At 47.4% G+C, this 18,242-nt stretch overlaps 1 protein-coding gene across 1 annotated transcript in view; it reads right to left on the bottom strand.

Annotated features, from left to right (window-relative positions):
- The window catches only part of LOC142290541 (thiol S-methyltransferase TMT1A-like), a 102,690-nt gene extending 101,189 nt beyond the window's left edge, over positions 1 to 1,501 (bottom strand). Inside the window, exon 1 of the mRNA XM_075334505.1 lies at positions 910 to 1,501. Within this exon, the coding sequence (XP_075190620.1) occupies positions 910 to 1,407 (498 nt within the window). The 5' untranslated portion in view covers positions 1,408 to 1,501. The remainder of the gene's footprint in view (positions 1 to 909) is intronic.
- Positions 1,502 to 18,242: the final 16,741 nt, after the last annotated feature.

Here is an 18,242-nt window from a genome sequence, read left to right as displayed (position 1 = left end):
CTAATTTAAAAGGCATAACATTTTTTTAGTGCGTTAAAAATTATAACCTACACTTTATGGGCTGACGAAGATTTGTGTTATAATAATTGTTTGTTTTTATTTTATTTAACATAGTTTAAGCTGATGATTGGATTAGAACGCAATAAGTCATTGGCAATCCCAAACAAATGTTCATGTAAAAAGTTAGTGTGCAGTCAGATGGCTGTATAACACGGGCGATGATCGCATCGTAAAGCTTGGACCAGCCAATGGCTCTCCTGACCTGAGTGTGACCGCATGTAGATCTTTACAGCTGTCATGCTCAGGTCAGGAGAGCCGCCGGTCAGTCCGACCATTGCTATGGGATCATCGTCCATGTTATATGGCCATCTGACCGTGCTCTTAAAGTGATGAAATTGCCCATTCTTGAGGACTCTTAGTGTCACGGGGTGTGAGGGGATAACAAGGGACCAGGGCTCCTAGACCGTCCCTCAGGGCCCTAGCTGTCCCTACTCCCAGAGATACTGTATGTCTAATGGTGATGATGTCTGAGCCACCTTCCTTGCACTGCTCCTGGCCAGCCCTGATCTAATACCCCCCTCTCCCCCACCCCATGTGAGAAACGGGACAGGAGTGGTAGCACCCACAGATATGGACAAACAGGTAAAACCAAAACTCTATCACTCAGCACATACATAGTTATCAGACAACAAGTGATAAGGAGGAAAATGAAGAGTAGGAAGGAAATAACCAGATGACAGGAGAAATTTTGGATACATAATCTTTAACTCACTGTTATTAACACTTAACTGCCAACAATTTAGGTTTCCATACAGAATTAAAAAAATGAATACAGAATTCTTATTTCTTTAGCTGATCTAGAAGAAGACGAACACTGCTCATGTAATAAAAAAATATTACACAACTTACCGGCCTGAGAACCCTCTTAGCCTCCTTCACTACAGCTGGTATGTTCGGCACAGAACATACTAACAAGGTGCACACAACGACATCCATGGAGCCATCACCGATAGACGTCATGTTGTCAGCAGAAGCTACTACAAAGCTCTCATAGGTCAGATGGTCATTTTCGGCTTGGCTTTTGCTCAGGAACTTTTGGAAATTTGGGTTGATATCCAGACAGGTAACTTTGCAGCCTCTCGGGTAATACTTGAAGTTGGCACCTGAGCCACAACCAATCTCTAGGAGCCTGAGTTCTTTTGTGGTTCCTGTAAAGTCGGAGATATTGCTAAAGAGTCTTCTTTTCTGGTCATCCATCACTTTGTTGTATGAAACACATATTTTGCTCATAAAATGAGGAAAGAATTTCTTCATAAATGAGTCCCAAATGCCTAGATAATTAAGGATGTGCAGAGGCAGCATGATGACAGCCGCTATAAGCTGCAGAAGAAATATGATCACAGACATGTTGGAGGGAAATCCTGTATGCAGCGATCAGACACTAAATTCAGAGTGATTCGGAGTGAGGCCCAGCCTGTATTTCTAGTATCTGTTTACAGTTCCTAGATCCACCCCCAAAAAAGGAGGAGGGCTGCACAATACTGGGACTGTAGAAAGTTCTACCTAGCACAGCGTGCACATTCTATGGACTTTATATACCAAACAGTGACACTATAGATATACACAGATGTGTTAGGAGCAGGAATCAGTAGTTTGTGACATATATTCAGCTTTGACAACAGTTGTAAGAAATACTCTGATATTCACATTATAAATAACTTGACTCCAGCTGTTTAAAAGAAAAATGTGTATACTAGATGTGACTGAGAAAATGAGTAGTCATGGTGAGTCGAGGATTTCACAAAGTGCCATTTTTAACTTACACGCCAATAACAGCTGCCCCATACCATATTACATTATTGTAGTGCTGACATTGACATATTGCAGATTTTATATGCATGCAAAGACTGATGAGATTTCTCCACAGGGTGTATATATATATATATATATATATATATATATATATATATATATATATATATATATATATATATATATATACAGTCATATGAAAAAGTTTGGGCACCCATATTAATGTTAACCTATTTACTTTATAACAGTTTGGGTTTTTGCAACAGCTATTTCAGTTTCATATATCTAATAACTGATGGACTGAGTAATATTTCTGGATTGATATGAGGTTTATTGTGCTAACATAAAATGTGCAATCTGCATTTAAACAAAATTTGACCGGTGCAAAAGTATGGGCACCTCAACATAAAAGTGACATTAATATTTTGTAGATCCTCCTTTTGTAAAAATCACAGCCTCTAGTCGCTTCCTGCAGCTTTTAATGAGTTCCTGGATCCTGGATGAAGGTATATTTGACCATTCCTGTTTACAAAACAATTCCAGTTCAGTTAAGTTTGATGGTCGCGGAGCATGGTCCGTGTGACCCTCAAATATTTCAGTTTCATATATCTAATAACTAATGGACTCAGTAATATTTGGACAAGCCAGTTACATTTTGGATGAAGGTCCTGTGGACTGATGAAACAAAGATTGAGTTGTTTGATCATACAAAAAGGCATTATGCATGGAGGCAAAAAAAACAAGGCATTCCAAGAAAAGCACTTGCTACCCACAGTAAAATTTGGTGGAGGTTCCATCATGCTTTGGGGCTGTATGGCCTATGCCGGCGCCGGGAATCTTGTTAAAGTTGAGGGTCGCATGGATTCAACTCAGTATCAGCAGATTCTTGACAATAATGTGCAAGAATCAGTGACAAAGTTGAAGTTACGCAGGGGATGGATATTTCAGCAAGACAATGATCCAAAACACCGCTCCAAATCTACTCAGGCATTCATGCAGAGGAACAATTACAATGTTCTGGAATGGCCATCCCAGTCCCCAGACCTGAATATCATTGAAAATCTGTGGGATGATTTGAAGCAGCTGTCCATGCTCCGCGACCATCAAACTTAACTGAACTGGAATTGTTTTGTAAACAGGAATGGTCAAATATACCTTCTTCCAGGATCCAAGAACTCATTAAAAGCTACAGGAAGCGACTAGTGGCTGTGATTTTTGCAAAAGGAGGATCTACAAAATATTAATGTCACTTTTATGTTGAGGTGCCCATACTTTTGCACCGGTCAAATTTTGTTTAAATGCAGATTGCACATTTTCTGTTAGCACAATAAACCTCATTTCAATCCAGAAATATTACTCAGTCCATCAGTTATTAGATATATGAAACTGAAATAGCTGTTGCAAAAACCCAAATTGTTATAAAGGAAAAAGGTTAACATTAATAGGGGTGCCCAAACGTTTTCATATGACTGTATATATATCTATATACCGTATATATACACACAGGGGTATAACGATCCGGATCAGGGACCCGCCATCTCCAGCACCTGCTTTAGCTGGATTTGCGTCCGAGAATTTTATGACGCTCACAGAATTTTATAACAATCATGGGAAAATACATTTTTTTTACACAAAAATGTTGCTTTAGCCTCCAAATTTTGCGTTTTCACAACTGTGATAGGAGAAAGAAGAATGTATAATTGGTTGTGCAATTTCTCCTGAGTACAGAAATACCCAATATGTAGTCAGAAACTCTTATTTGGGCACAGGGCAAGGCTCAGAAAGGAAGGGTTTGATTTTTCGAGTGCAAAATTGTCTCCAAAGTTCCAAAAGAGCAGAACCCCCCCCCCAAAAGTGACACTATTTTAGAAACTACACCTCTGATGGAATTTATCTAGGGGAGCATCCTGAACCCATTGGTGCTTCACAGAATTTTATAATATTGGAACATGAAAATTAAATATTACTTTTTTCAACACAAATTATGCTGAAAATGGACCATGAAATTTGTTAAGCACTTTCTTCTGAGTACACCAATACCCGATATGTGGTCAGAAACTACTTTTCAGGCACAGTGCAAAGCTCAGAAGGAAAAGAGCACCTTATCGGTGTGCAAATTTGGCTGGGATGGTTTGTGAGTGCCATGTCACGTTCGCAGAGCCCCTGAGGTGCCAGAACAGTAGAACCCTTCATAAGTGCATATTTTACAAACCATTAGGCGGTGAAGAAAAAATAATTACATTTTTTGTCACTAAAATGATGTTTTAGCCCCAAATTATAGACTTTCACAAAAGAAAATAGATAAAAATTACCTCATAATTATTACACAATTTCTTGTGAATGTTACAATAACCCATATGTGACTGTACAGTACCGTTTGACTCCATGGCAAGACTCAGGAGGGAAGGCGCTATATTTGACTATTGGAGAGCCGACTTTCCTAGAGTAGTTTGCGGACTCCATATACAGAGCCTTTAAGTGCCAGAAGAGCAGACATTTTCTTCAAGTGATTACAATTAGAAATTACACCTCTCTGTGAATTCATCTATGGGTGTAGTGATGATTTTGACTCCATGGCTGCTTTCCAGAAACAAGCAGTAATGGATGTTGCAGAGTGAAATTGGAAATCTGCCAGTGTAGTACCAAGTACATTGTAGTTCCCGTACATTGTGCACAGCTTGAGCTACTGGAGACCTGCACCCCGTAAATTAAGTGGACTCTCTTCGCTACAGAAAAACCAAACATGTGGACCCTAACTACAGTTTAGGCTCATTGTGGGGCTCAGAAGAGAAGGGGGGCAGTTGGATTTGGGAGGGCAGATTTCAGTGGATTTCTTTTGGGTACGAGGAGTCATGGCACTTTTCCAGAGCATTTGTGCTACAAGTACTGTGAAAACCCCCATATTTCTGTTAACAGATGAAGAACTTGGATGGGGAATTATTTCTTGTGGGTTGAGTATATGCTTTTATTGGTGGCATTTTTGGGTATAGAACATATTGTATCAGTTCACATTTATCCTGTGCTCTACGATGAGTGCTTACATCAGGGTTTCCATCTAAATCTACAAAATACATGATTCAAGTCAAACCACTGATGGATCCATTCACTAATGAGGCAGCAGAGTTACTGTGGACTCTCTGTGGCTTTTGTTCATCTTTTAATATGAGTACAAAAAAGGTGGTCGACTCTACTTTTATGCACACCTAAAAAGATGGGCACAGCCAGATAATTGGACAGATTGAGTCCAAAGTAACACCATATGCCTGATTATAGGAAATGTTCCTTCAGGAGTTCTGTCTGAATCACGTATTTAATAGATTTACATGAAACCCCCAGTGTAAGTGACTCGCCCACCCCAGGGCTATGGGACACCTGGTGCCGGGCTGGACTAGTCCGGTGGTAGTCAGTGGTGGCTTGGCCCGGCTCCGTGGCCCTGGTGGGTGTCAGTAGAATATGTGGCTTGATGAATAAAGTTTGTGTTCGTGACGCCACCTGTGGTCTGCGGCTATTAAGCCGCCGCTGCTGTGTGAGGCCTCCGGGGTGATGTTATAGCAGCAATGGTGGTACTGCTCCCCACAGGTGGAGCGGAGCCCCGGGGACCCTGTTAGTGCTCGTGGAAGTCTATGGGGTTGTGTGGCTAACACGGTGCAGGGCCGACAGGCAATGAAAGAACCAGGCACAAACAACAGTCTCTTTACCTTTTCCTCTTTTACTTTGGAAACAGTCCAGTCCTGGGAGACCGTTACAGGTGGTGATGGGGATCCGGTCGGCCTGGAAGTACTTGGGGAGATCTTTCTGGCCAGCTGAGTATGAGGCCTACTCCTGTGCTTTTCTTTGTTATGATAGGACCCTGCTTCTCTGAATCCAGCAATGGCCCTCTTGCTGCTGGGACTGATGGTACGTCCCTTTCCCTCTGTAGCAGGCTGCGCAGGCCCTCTCTCTGATGCTTCTCTGCTGGAGTCCACACCGGGCCTTGATGCTGCAGCTGTGCTTTTGGGATGTTTTTGGGCCAGGTGCTTGCAGCTCTCCTGCCCTTCGGATTCGGCTACCAGGGAGTATGTTTAAGCCCTGGTGGCCACAGACTCCGATGTCCGAGTCTCTCCGTTGCCTCTCAGCTACTCCTGCTTCTCTGGGCCAAGCTACTCTAGCTCTAGGCCCCAGATTCACAGGACAGCTCACTCTGCGTCTGTTCACTTCTACTGCTCTCTACAGACTGACCACTACTTCCTCCCCCAGATCAGACTTAAGGGGATACTCCCTGGAATCCCAGGTTCAGAGCTCCCCCTGCTGGCCGGAGGGAGAACTGCGTTGGATGTTAAACTTGCTGGCCAATGGACCTCCCAATTACCTCCAGGCTCAGCATTAACCCTTTGGGAGGGCAATGCTGTTGTGGCGACCAGGTCCTGGGGCGAAACACTCCCCCTTAGTTAAATTCAGTACTCCCGGACTGTGGAAACAAACACAACATGTTACAACATCTCATCCCATTATGGGAGGCGCATTACTTAAACGTTACAAACTTAAACACTACTATAAGAGTCCAGTGTGGCTCCCTGCCGGGTGTCCATTACACTGCTCCATGGGGGACCCGCTGCGATCAAACCCCCAACGTAGGCTCTGGGCGTTCGTCAGAGCATTGATGACCCCACTCTATGCACGCCGGACGGGTTTTTCTTCAAGGGTGTTGAGCACACGGGTGCTAACTATGAACAATTTAGGTGTTGGCCACCCATAGTCCAGTGGCCCAATTGTCCATTTACTTAATCGCCTAAGACAAAAAAGCATTTTATACACAACATTACAGACATTTCACATAACTATTTACATTCTGTTAGGTATTTTACTTTCTATGTTCTATACCTTGGAGGGGGCTGTCCCCGAGTGCTACGTTGGGACCGGCGTAGCTCTGGGGTTTGTCCCTGACTACTTAGAGTGTCTGCCCCCCCCCGTGTGATTGGTAGGCCTAACCCTGACAGGGATACATGTCGGTTGCCTACGGGATCTCAGATTCGCCAAGGGTACGGCAGGTTCACCACTGGCAGGGGGTTGAACCTCCTGTTCCACTGCTGGCGTGTCACCTCGTGTTGGAGCGGCCGGTTCTTTAGGTGGATCTGGAACCTCTTCTGTTTCTGGCTCGACCAACTGCGGGAACGTCAAGACTGGTACCACTATGGCATTGTTTATTCGGGTCCAAGTTTTGGGGAATTTTCCAAGGATTGTTTGGATCATCTCCCTCTTTTTCTTGACTTTGGGGACTTTCTTGTACTTCTTCTACTTCTTTTTGGGTTCTGCACCGTTCAGGGCACGCTTTCAGGCGGTCCCGAGAAATTGCTTGATAGGTCTTGCCTTCATCCTTGCTTATGAGGCATACCTTACTATTGTCAAAGTTGGAGGGGATAATGGTGTAGGGCTCGTTTTCCCACTGATCATCCAATTTATGCGTCCTCCGCTTCTTCTTGAGGACTTGTTCTCCAGGTGCTAAGGGAGTTGCTGGGGCTGTTTGATTGTAATGCTGCTCTTGTCTCGTTCTTGCTTGAGACAGGCTCTTCTCTACGCATTCCTGGACCTTACGGTACCGCTGCTGCCGCTCTGTATCCCAATCCGCTATATCCTGAACCGCCTCAGGTGACACAGTCCCCATCTCAAAGTCTACAGGTAACTTGCCAGGTCTGGCTCGCATCAGGTAAGCAGGGCTGCAGTTGGTCGAATTTACCGGGATATGGTTGTACAAGTCTACCAGATCTGGTAACTTTTTTGGCCATTGGTTTCTTTCTTCCAAAGGTAGAGTCTTGAGCATGTCAATAACCACATGGTTCATCTTCTCGCACAATCCATTGGTTTGGGGGTGGTACGGTGTGGTTCTGATTTTCTTACAACCGTACATGTTACAGAACTCTTGGAACACTTCTGCCTCGAATGCAGGACCCTGATCAGTCAGTACCCTTTCAGGGTAACCGTGAGGTCGACAAAAGTAGGCCTGAAATGCTCTCGCTGCTGTTCTGGCTGTCTGGTCCTTCACGGGCACTACTACCAGGAAACGAGAGTAATGGTCCACAATGGTGAGGGCGTACACATAGCCTGACCGGCTTGGTGTTAACTTCACGTGGTCCAGGGCCACCAACTCCAGGGGCTGCTTCGTGACAATTGGCTGTAGGGGAGACCTCTGGCTGGCATCATCTTTCCGCCTCAGGTTACACGGACCACAGTCTCGGCACCACTTCTCGACTGTCTTTCTCATGTGCACCCAGTAGAACTGATCACGGAGTAGGGTCTCCAACTTCTTCCACCCGAAGTGTCCTGCATTATCATGATAAGCTGCTAAGACCATTGGAGCATCCCTCTGCGGAACCACTATCTGCCAGACGAGTTCATTCGTTCGCCAGTTGACATATCTCTTACAGAGCTTGCCTTGATAGGTGAACAGTCGTCCCCTCTCCTTCCACAACTGCTGGGCTTCTTCTGGAGCATCTGGGCCAAGATGAGCCTCAGCTTGTGCTAGCTTTTCTTTGACCAATCGCACGGCCGGGTCACCGTTCTGTGTCTCTTCCCAATTATGGTGTAGTAATGGGTTGACCGAGACCTCGTGCTGGCTCGAGCATTTCACTCCTACAGCATGCTCACACTGGGAAACACCTTGGTGATGGAAAGCCGGTAACTCTATCTCTTCGAGTTCATCCAGGTCTTCTCCAGGCTCGGGTAAGTGAGGCATTCTGGACAGCGCATCAGCATTGTTATTCTTCTTGTCAGCCCGATACTTGATGGTAAAGTCAAAGTTAGACAGCCGGGCCATCCATCACTGTTCCAACGCACCTAACTTGGCTGTTGCCAGGTGTGTCAACGGATTGTTGTCCGTGAAGATGGTGAACTTGGCCGATGCCAGATAGTGCTTAAAGTGTTCAGTCACTGCCCAAACAATAGCGAGGAACTCCAGCTTGAAGGAACTGTAGTTTTCTGGATTCCTTTCTGTGGGCCGAAGCTTCCTACTGGCGTACGCTATCACCCTCTCTCTGCCTCCCTGCACCTGGGACAGAACTGCTCCCAGTCCCACGTTGCTGGCGTCTGTATACAGTACAAACGGCTGGCTGTAGTCAGGGTAGGCCAGAATTTCTTCTCCCGTGAGAGCCCCTTTCAGCCGGACAAAGGATGTTTCTAGTTGGCTGCTCCATTCAAATGGAGGGCTCTGCTTCTTAGCCTGCTTTGGCTGGCCCACCAGGAGATCTTGAAGGGGCGCTGCTATGTTGGTGAAACCATCATTGAACCTTCGGTAGTAGCCCACCAGCCCAAGGAACTACCGCACCTCCTTTACCGTGGTGGGTCTTGGCCAGTCCTTGATTACGGTGACTTTCTCCGGATCAGGTGCCACACCTTCTGCGCTGACCACATGACCCAGGTACTGTACCTTTGGCTTCAAGAGGTGACATTTGGACGGCTTTATCTTCAGGCCATATTTCGACAAGGACTCAAACACTTCTGCTAAGTGCCTCAGGTGGTCTTCATAAGTCTTGGAGTAGACTATGACGTCATCCAGGTACCACAGCACGGTTTCAAAGTTGTGGTGGCCCAAGCAGCACTCCATCAACCTTTGGAATGTCCCTGGGGCATTGCAGAGCCCGAATGGCATACAGTTGAACTCACAGAGGCCCATTGGTGTCGTGAATGCAGTCTTCTCCTTGTCCGCCTCTGCCACGGGAACCTGCCAATACCCACTGGTGAGATCCAAGGTGGAGAAATAGTTAGCTGACTTTAAGGCTGTTAGTGACTCCTCTATTCTGGGCAGTGGATAAGCATCTTTATGTGTAATGCGGTTAATTTGCCTGTAATCTACACACATTCTCATTGTACCATCTTTTTTCTTTACGAGCACTAGTGGAGCTGCCCAGGGGCTACAACTATCTCTGATAACCCCAGCCTCCTTCATTTCCCGTAACATTTCTTTGGCACGCTGATACTGTGCGGGGGGTACAGGGCGGTATCTCTCTTTAATGGGATGATGATCACCCGTGGGGATTTGATGTTTAACCCCTTTCACCTGCCCAAAATCTAGGGAGTGTTTGCTGAAGACCCGCTCGTACTCCTGTACCACCCGGTAAACCCCATGCTTTTGGTGTGATGGGGTGGAGTCGGTGCCCACATGTAATTTTTGGCACCAGTCTTCCAGCTGCCCCTTGGAGCCATTGTCTTCCGCCTGGTCGGACGGGATCAAGGGTTCCACTGCTTTGATGGTATTGTTGCTGACAGTGTACAGTTTTGCTACAGTGGCGTTCCGGGGCAATTTGGCTTCCTCCTCCCCACAATTCAGGACACGGACGGGCACTCTCCCCTTGCGGACGTCTGCTACCCCTCTGGCTATCAGGACTGCAGGCCTACTGTCTGAATACACCGGTTCTACCAAGGCATGGTAGTCCTGACCCTTGAGGCCTATTGCTGCCCGACACCATATCAACATTTCACTTCTTGGGGGTATTGCAATGGGGAGGGGGTCACTTACCCTCACACTGCCAATTTCTCCTCCGGCCAGCTCTACCTGCTGCCTCCTCATCAGGGCTCGGATCTCCCTCTGTAGGGCACGCTGCTGCCCGGAGCTGGCAGTTTCAGACGCCTGTTGCAACAAAATTATCACTTCGGCAATACAATTTTATATCACATTTGTACCAATGGTTAGCAGTGGGTCAGATTCTTTGCGATCAATATCTACAATTATCATCCCCTGACATGGCAATTCTACCCGCCCCACTTTAATGGTTACTTCTTTGTACCCAATTTGAGGCAAGGGCTGACCATTACTGGCCACAATTGTTAAATCATCATCTGGGCCATGGTCAATGTCTGAATCAGCCCAATATCTTTTGTACAGTTTATAGGGGATGGTTGTTACCTGGGACCCCGTATCCAGGAGAGCATTCAAAGGGATCCCATCCAGCACAATAGGAAGGACCGGTCGTCCTCCCACATGCTTGCTGCGGCTGGGGGTTGAGCCGGGCTTCCTTACACCTGGGGGTCGGCTCCTGGCCCCAGGCTCGGCCCATTTAAAGGACAGTGTCGTGCAATGTGGCCCGCCTGGCTGCAGCGGCGGCAGATCGGTTGTCCCGTTGAATCATACCGGTCTGTGTCTCTGCCTCGGGTCGGCGGAATCCTCCTCTGTCGCATCCATGGGACGTCATCTGGGCTGGAGGCCAACTCGATTCTTGCAGGTGATGGGGTCACTTGTAGAGACTGCACGGTCTTGGCAAGGGCAGCTACAGTTTTGGTCAACTCCTGGACCTGCTGTCTGAGCTCTGCAGTGGGATCCTTTTCCAAGGACTGCGCCTCGGCCCCTGCAGCAGCTGGTGTTGCAGGCACCACCCCAGGGTACGTGATAGCAAGAGGCCGGAGGGATACTGGGTCATTCGGTGTAGATTCTCTCAGTACCCGGATGGCCTGGTCCTTAAACTTTGCAAAGTCCAGAGCAGGGTTCTGCAGGACCATAATACGCAGCTGGGTCCTGTGGGCATCTGACAGGAGCCCCTCTATGAACTGCTCAGTTAGGAGTTTGTGTTCTTCACGTACACTCTCTGGGTCCACCTATTTAACTGCTTTCAGGGCCTCCTGCAAGTTTAAGGCATAGTCCCTTATGCTGTCTGTGGCCCGTTGTTTGCACCCAAAGAATCTCATCTTTATTTCTGCTGCGGTGCGGGTGTCAAAAGTACTCTTTAGCTTGGCCAGTATCTGGGTTGCTGTCCCTTTATCTATATCAGGCCAGGACTTCACTTCACGCTGGGCCGCGCCGGCTAGCTGCCCCATTAATATGCCCACCTTCTGGCTCTCAGTCAGAGGATACACCCGGAACAAGCTGTGCAGACTTTCTCTGAAGTCGCTCAAGGTATGGGACTCCCCGGAGTACTGCGGCAGCCACTCCGCTCCCGGGATGTACGGCATCGTGATCGGCATTACCGGCGCTACAGTGGGGGCTGGGGCGACGGCGACTGGGATTGCTTCGGCTGGTGCTGCGGCGTCTCGGGCTATGGCAGCCACCTGCCCTCCCTCCGAGTCGGACATCTTCCTCCCCCTTAGTTAACCTTACCAGGCTCCGTTCACTTTTCAAATTCCCTTCTGGGTCGCGCGGGGTTAACAGCGCTCTGCTCTGATGGCGCGCTCCCTTCGCGCTCTTTGTCAGGCACGCTCCCCTTCTTCCTGCGCTCAGCGGGGCTAATGGCGGCGGCAGTTTTCAAACAGTGAAACACGCAGTAACACAGTCTTTTAAGCGCAATTCTTCAGGCGCACAGTACCCGGTGGGACCGGGCACGAAATCCTGTTCGTGACGCCAAAATTGACTCGCCCACCCCAGGGCTATGGGACACCCGGTCCGGGTCGGACTAGTCCGGTGGTAGTCAGTGGTGGCTTGGCCCGGCTCCGTGGCCCTGGTGGGTGTCAGTAGAATATGTGGCTTGATGAATAAAGTTTGTGTTCGTGACGCCACCTGTGGTCTGCGGCTATTAAGCCGCCGCTGCTGTGTGAGGCCTCCGGGGTGATGTTATAGCAGCAATGGTGGTACTGCTCCCCACAGGTGGAGCGGAGCCCCGGGGACCCTGTTAGTGCTTGTGGAAGTCTATGGGGTTGTGTGGCTAACACGGTGCAGGGCCGACAGGCAATGAAAGAACCAGGCACAAACAACAGTCTCTACCTTTTCCTCTTTTACTTTGGAAACAGTCCAGTCCTGGGAGACCATTACAGGTGGTGATGGGGATCCGGTCGGCCTGGAAGTACTTGGGGAGATCTTTCTGGCCAGCTGAGTATGAGGCCTACTCCTGTGCTTTTCTTTGTTATGATAGGACCCTGCTTCTCTGAATCCAGCAATGGCCCTCTTGCTGCTGGGACTGATGGTACGTCACTTTCCCTCTGTAGCAGGCTGCGCAGGCCCTCTCTCTGGTGCTTCTCTGCTGGAGTCCACACCGGGCCTTGATGCTGCAGCTGTGCTTTTGGGATGTTTTTGGGCCAGGTGCTTGCAGCTCTCCTGCCCTTCGGATTCGGCTACCAGGGAGTATGTTTAAGCCCTGGTGGCCACAGACTCCGATGTCCGAGTCTCTCCGTTGCCTCTCAGCTACTCCTGCTTCTCTGGGCCAAGCTACTCTAGCTCTAGGCCCCAGATTCACAGGACAGCTCACTCTGCGTCTGTTCACTTCTACTGCTCTCTACAGACTGACCACTACTTCCTCCCCCAGATCAGACTTAAGGGGATACTCCCTGGAATCCCAGGTTCAGAGCTCCCCCTGCTGGCCGGAGGGAGAACTGCGTTGGATGTTAAACTTGCTGGCCAATGGACCTCCCAATTACCTCCAGGCTCAGCATTAACCCTTTGGGAGGGCAATGCTGTTGTGGCGACCAGGTCCTGGGGCGCCACATAAGTGTGATGCCCTGGAGGATCCAGGTAGTCACAATTAGGCCCCTGCATAACATCTTCCCACACTTAGGAAACATTCAGCAAACCATTAAACCCTAGTCACCCCCTTAGGGACAGATAGACACACCAGTGGGCGTGGCCAGGCGGTTGGTGCACGGCCACCCAGGGGTTTAGACAGCCCAGGGCGGGAAAGTAGACAGAAAAGTGTTGAAGTTCAAGTTGAGAGGAACTGGGGCTAGGTGTAGTCCCAGCAGCAGGAAAGAGAGTTCAAGTTGAACGGTGCCAGGGTTGGAGCCGTGGTACCACTGGCTAGGAGGCAGACGGTGGTCTCCGTCAGCAGGAGACTGGAAGACGGCTTGGTGGAACCGAGGTGGACCGGGCCAGGGTTGTAGCCCACCGATACCGACACGGGGAACCGACTCGGAAACCGTAGCACAAAGGGGGGTACTCGGACCCTCGAGCCACCACCCCTGAAGGTCTGGACTCGAGCAGCGTCTGCTGCTGGCACAGGACGGCACACCCCGAAAACTTGGTGTCACAAACAGGATACTTACCCATCCACTTACCTTGTGGAAGTGCGCCTTGTATTGGACAGTCAGCGGTGATCCGTTGGAAATTTTTCAGAAGTCGCCATTTTGGTCGCCATTTTGGCGCGAAAAATCTCAGCCCAGCGTCTTCTTCCACGCGAAAAGAGCGCGAAAGACGAAGCCCCACCCCCTGGGAACACGGCCGCAAAGCAAACGAAACTAACAGGCCAGAAAGAGGAGTGCCAGCAAAAGACCAAGGGGGAGAAGCGGGAAGATGTCTGCTCCTGAACCCGCTGCTGGAGCCGCGCCGACCGCTGGAGCGGCGGTGCCTGTGCTGATGCTGATGGTGGAATCTTTACAGCATTGACTGTGCCCAAGGCAGGACTATCTAGGATTGGTTTAACATGTAACTGTATCTCTGAACTGGATTTTTCATCCTTTATCTACTGCTCAGGCCTCCTGAAGAACCATTGTTTATGGGGAAACGCGTCGAAGCAAAATCTCCAGGCTTACCATCTATATGCAACGGTGTATACAATATATTGAGGACTGCTGTATTATTGCCAACAGCAAATTCATCTACCCACGAAAGTGGAATGGTTCTTTGATAAGGACCCTAACCGTCTATCTTAATACTGCTGAGTATTGGCTTATCATTGAGTTAGGTCTATGTATATATTTGTTTGTATCAAACTGTTATCTGTATGAATTATATGGATTGTATCTAGGATCCTCCAATCTGCCCCTGGTATCCAGGAGCAGATGGAGAGATTACCTAATAATTTGAAGATCTAAGGCTATGTGCGCACTTACCGGATTTTGCCGCGGATTTTCTGCGGATTTGCTGCAGAAAATGTTCATAACATCTCTGCAGTGAATCACCAGCAAAACCTATTGGAAAAAAATTCTGTGCGCACTAGGCGGATTTTGACAGCTGCATGTTTTGCTGCGGGATTCCCGCAGCAAAAACAATTGCATGTCAATTCTTTTCCGCACATCGCTGCAGGATTTCACTCCATTGACTCCAATGTAATCGTGAAATCCCGCAGGGAATAACGCAGGCAGCAAATTCTGTGCGGTTCACTGCGTTTTCCTGCGTTATTCCCTTCGGTATTTCGCGGTTTACCTCCGGTAATGTACATCGCTTGCCTGCGGTTTTGCAGGGAAGTGATGTCATTACAGGAAGAGGAAGCCGTGCAGAGAGTAAACACACAGAGATCACAGACACAGACATACACAGACATCACAGACATAGAACACATAGACACAGACACATAGAACACACATAGAAAGCAAACGGAAATATAGAAAACAAAACACGTGGGCTCCGCTGTATATTTACCGTCCAGCCGAGGTAAACACACAGCGGCGGCCCGGTATTCTCAGGCTGGGGAGGGAGAGGGGCAGGGTTAATGTCCCCTGCCTCACTCCCCCTCCCGCAGCCGAGAATATCAGCCGCAGCTGCCCCGGCACTGTCGCATGCATTATGCGGCACTACCGGAGTGTCCCCGGCTCTTCCTGCAGCCATGTAGCAGTGGCAGTCAGGGTAATACAAGGAGTTAATGGTGGCGGATCACCACCATTAACTCCAGGCTTGATCATGGCAGCGTCTATGAGACAGCTGACATGATCAACCCGTAAGTAAAGTGAAAAAACACACACCGAGAAATCCTTTATTTTAAATAAAACACAAACAAGCCTCGTTCACTCTTTTATTAACCCCTCCCAAAACAAAGCTCCGACGTAATCCACAGCTCTGGCGTCCTGCGATGCTTGCATCCAGCCGCGACAGACACAGACACTGCTGAATGCAGCCTCGCAGCGAGACAGCAGAGGTAACCACAAGGCATTTTCCACGGCCAGTAATGTGAACTCACTGCCGACCGTGAGAAATGCAGAGTGTGCTCACAGGGACTATCTACAGTTAGGTCCAGAAATATTTGGACAGTGACACAAGTTTTGTTATTTTAGCTGTTTACAAAAACATGTTCAGAAATACAATTATATATATAATATGGGCTGAAAGTGCACACTCCCAGCTGCAATATGAGAGTTTTCACATCCAAATCGGAGAAAGGGTTTAGGAATCATAGCTCTGTAATGCATAGCCTCTTCTTTTTCAAGGGACCAAAAGTAATTGGACAAGGGACTTTAAGGGCTGCAATTAACTCTGAAGGCGTCTCCCTCATTAACCTGTAATCAATGAAGTAGTTAAAAGGTCTGGGGTTGATTACAGGTGTGTGGTTTTGCATTTGGAAGCTGTTGCTGTGACCAGACAACATGCGGTCTAAGGAACTCTCAATTGAGGTGAAGCAGAACATCCTGAGGCTGAAAAAAAAGAAAAAATCCATCAGAGAGATAGCAGACATGCTTGGAGTAGCAAAATCAACGGGTACATTCTGAGAAAAAAGGAATTGACTGGTGAGCTTGGGAACTCAAAAAGGCCTGGGCGTCCACGGATGACAACAGTGGTGGATGATCGCCGCATACTTTCTTTGGTGAAGAAGAACCCGTTCACAACATCAACTGAAGTCCAGAACACTCTCAGTGAAGTAGGTGTATCTGTCTCTAAGTCAACAGTAAAGAGAAGACTCCATGAAAGTAAATACAAAGGGTTCACATCTAGATGAAAACCATTCATCAATTCCAAAAATAGACAGGCCAGAGTTAAATTTGCTGAAAAACACCTCATGAAGCCAGCTCAGTTCTGGAAAAGTATTCTATGGACAGATGAGACAAAGATCAACCTGTACCAGAATGATGGGAAGAAAAAAGTTTGGAGAAGAAAGGGAACGGCACATGATCCAAGGCACACCACATCCTCTGTAAAACATGGTGGAGGCAACGTGATGGCATGGGCATGCATGGCTTTCAATGGCACTGGGTCACTTGTGTTTATTTATGACATAACAGCAGACAAGAGTAGCCGGATGAATTCTGAAGTGTACAGGGATATACTTTCAGCCCAGATTCAGCCAAATGCCGCAAAGTTGATCGGACGGCGCTTCATAGTACAGATGGACAATGACCCCAAGCATACAGCCAAAGCATACAGCCAAAGCTACCCAGGAGTTCATGAGTGCAAAAAAGTGGAACATTCTGCAATGGCCAAGTCAATCACTAGATCTTAACCCAATTGAGCATGCATTTCACTTGCTTAAATCCAGACTTAAGACGGAAAGACCCACAAACAAGCAAGACCTGAAGGCTGCGGCTGTAAAGGCCTGGCAAAGCATTAAGAAGGAGGAAACCCAGCGTTTGGTGATGTCCATGGGTTCCAGAGTTAAGGCAGTGATTGCCTCCAAAGGATTCACAACAAAATATTGAAAATAAAAATATTTTGTTTGGGTTTGGTTTATTTGTCCAATTACTTTTGACCTCCTAAAATGTGGAGTGTTTGTAAAGAAATGTGTACAATTCCTACAATTTCTATCAGATATTTTTGTTCAAACCTTCAAATTAAACGTTACAATCTGCACTTGAATTCTGTTGTAGAGGTTTCATTTCAAATCCAATGTGGTGGCATGCAGAGCCCAATTCGCGAAAATTGTGTCACTGTCCAAATATTTCTGGACCTAACTCTATCTATCTATCTATCTATCTATCTATCCTTCTATCTAGCCCTCTGTCTGTCTATCTATTCTTCTGTCTATTTCTCTATCTCAGAATGAAATGACTTTTTTTTTTTTCAGTGTGCTTTATTGCATTGAATGCAATAAAGCACAAAGCAACCCGCACGCGGCAAAACCGCGGCAATACCACGAACAATACCGCGGTAAAACCGCAGCAAACCGCGGCAAACCACATGCGGTTTTCGGGTGCGGTTTGCCGCGGTTTTTTACCGCGGTGCAGTAATCTTTGAATACCTGCGGAATTTTCTTGAGAAAATTCCATTTTCTAGTGCGCACATAGCCTAAAGAGATCACCATTGGCTGTCTACTGCTGTGTTTAGCACCTTTTTGATATTAATAAAATTTTGCACTTTGGGAATAATACTTTTGAATTCTATATGTATATATATTCCCTGACTATACGTCATATTTTACATTTAATATGCATTTAAATTTGTAGAATTTTATAACATGGACTCGTGGAAATGGAATATTGTGGGGGGTTTTTACCATGAAAATATTGCTGTAGCCGCAAATTTGTCATCTTGACAAGGGTAGCAAAAGAAAATGTATCCCCCAATTTGTTTTCTAATTTCTCCTGAGTACGATGAAAGATGTTGAAATCTACTGTTTGGGAATATGGCAGGGCTCAGAAGGAAAGGAGCAGTATTTGATTTTGAAGGCCGCTTTACACACTACAATATATCTTACGATGTGTCGGCGGGGTCACGTCGTAAGTGATGCACAACCGGCCTCGTAAGATACATTGTAGTGTGTGACAGGTACGTGCGATGGCGATTGAACGTTAAAACGTTCATCGCACGCACGTCGTTCATTTCTCATGATTTCGTCAGATTATTCATCGTACCCGGGGTAGCGCACATCCCAGTGTGTGACACCCCGGGAACGATGAAC

This window comes from Anomaloglossus baeobatrachus, chromosome 2 (genome assembly GCF_048569485.1).
Source record: "Anomaloglossus baeobatrachus isolate aAnoBae1 chromosome 2, aAnoBae1.hap1, whole genome shotgun sequence".
Classification (NCBI taxonomy): domain Eukaryota; kingdom Metazoa; phylum Chordata; class Amphibia; order Anura; family Aromobatidae; genus Anomaloglossus; species Anomaloglossus baeobatrachus.
The sequence above is the reverse complement of the archived record's forward strand: the minus strand, read 5'-3'. Positions and strand labels throughout refer to the sequence as shown.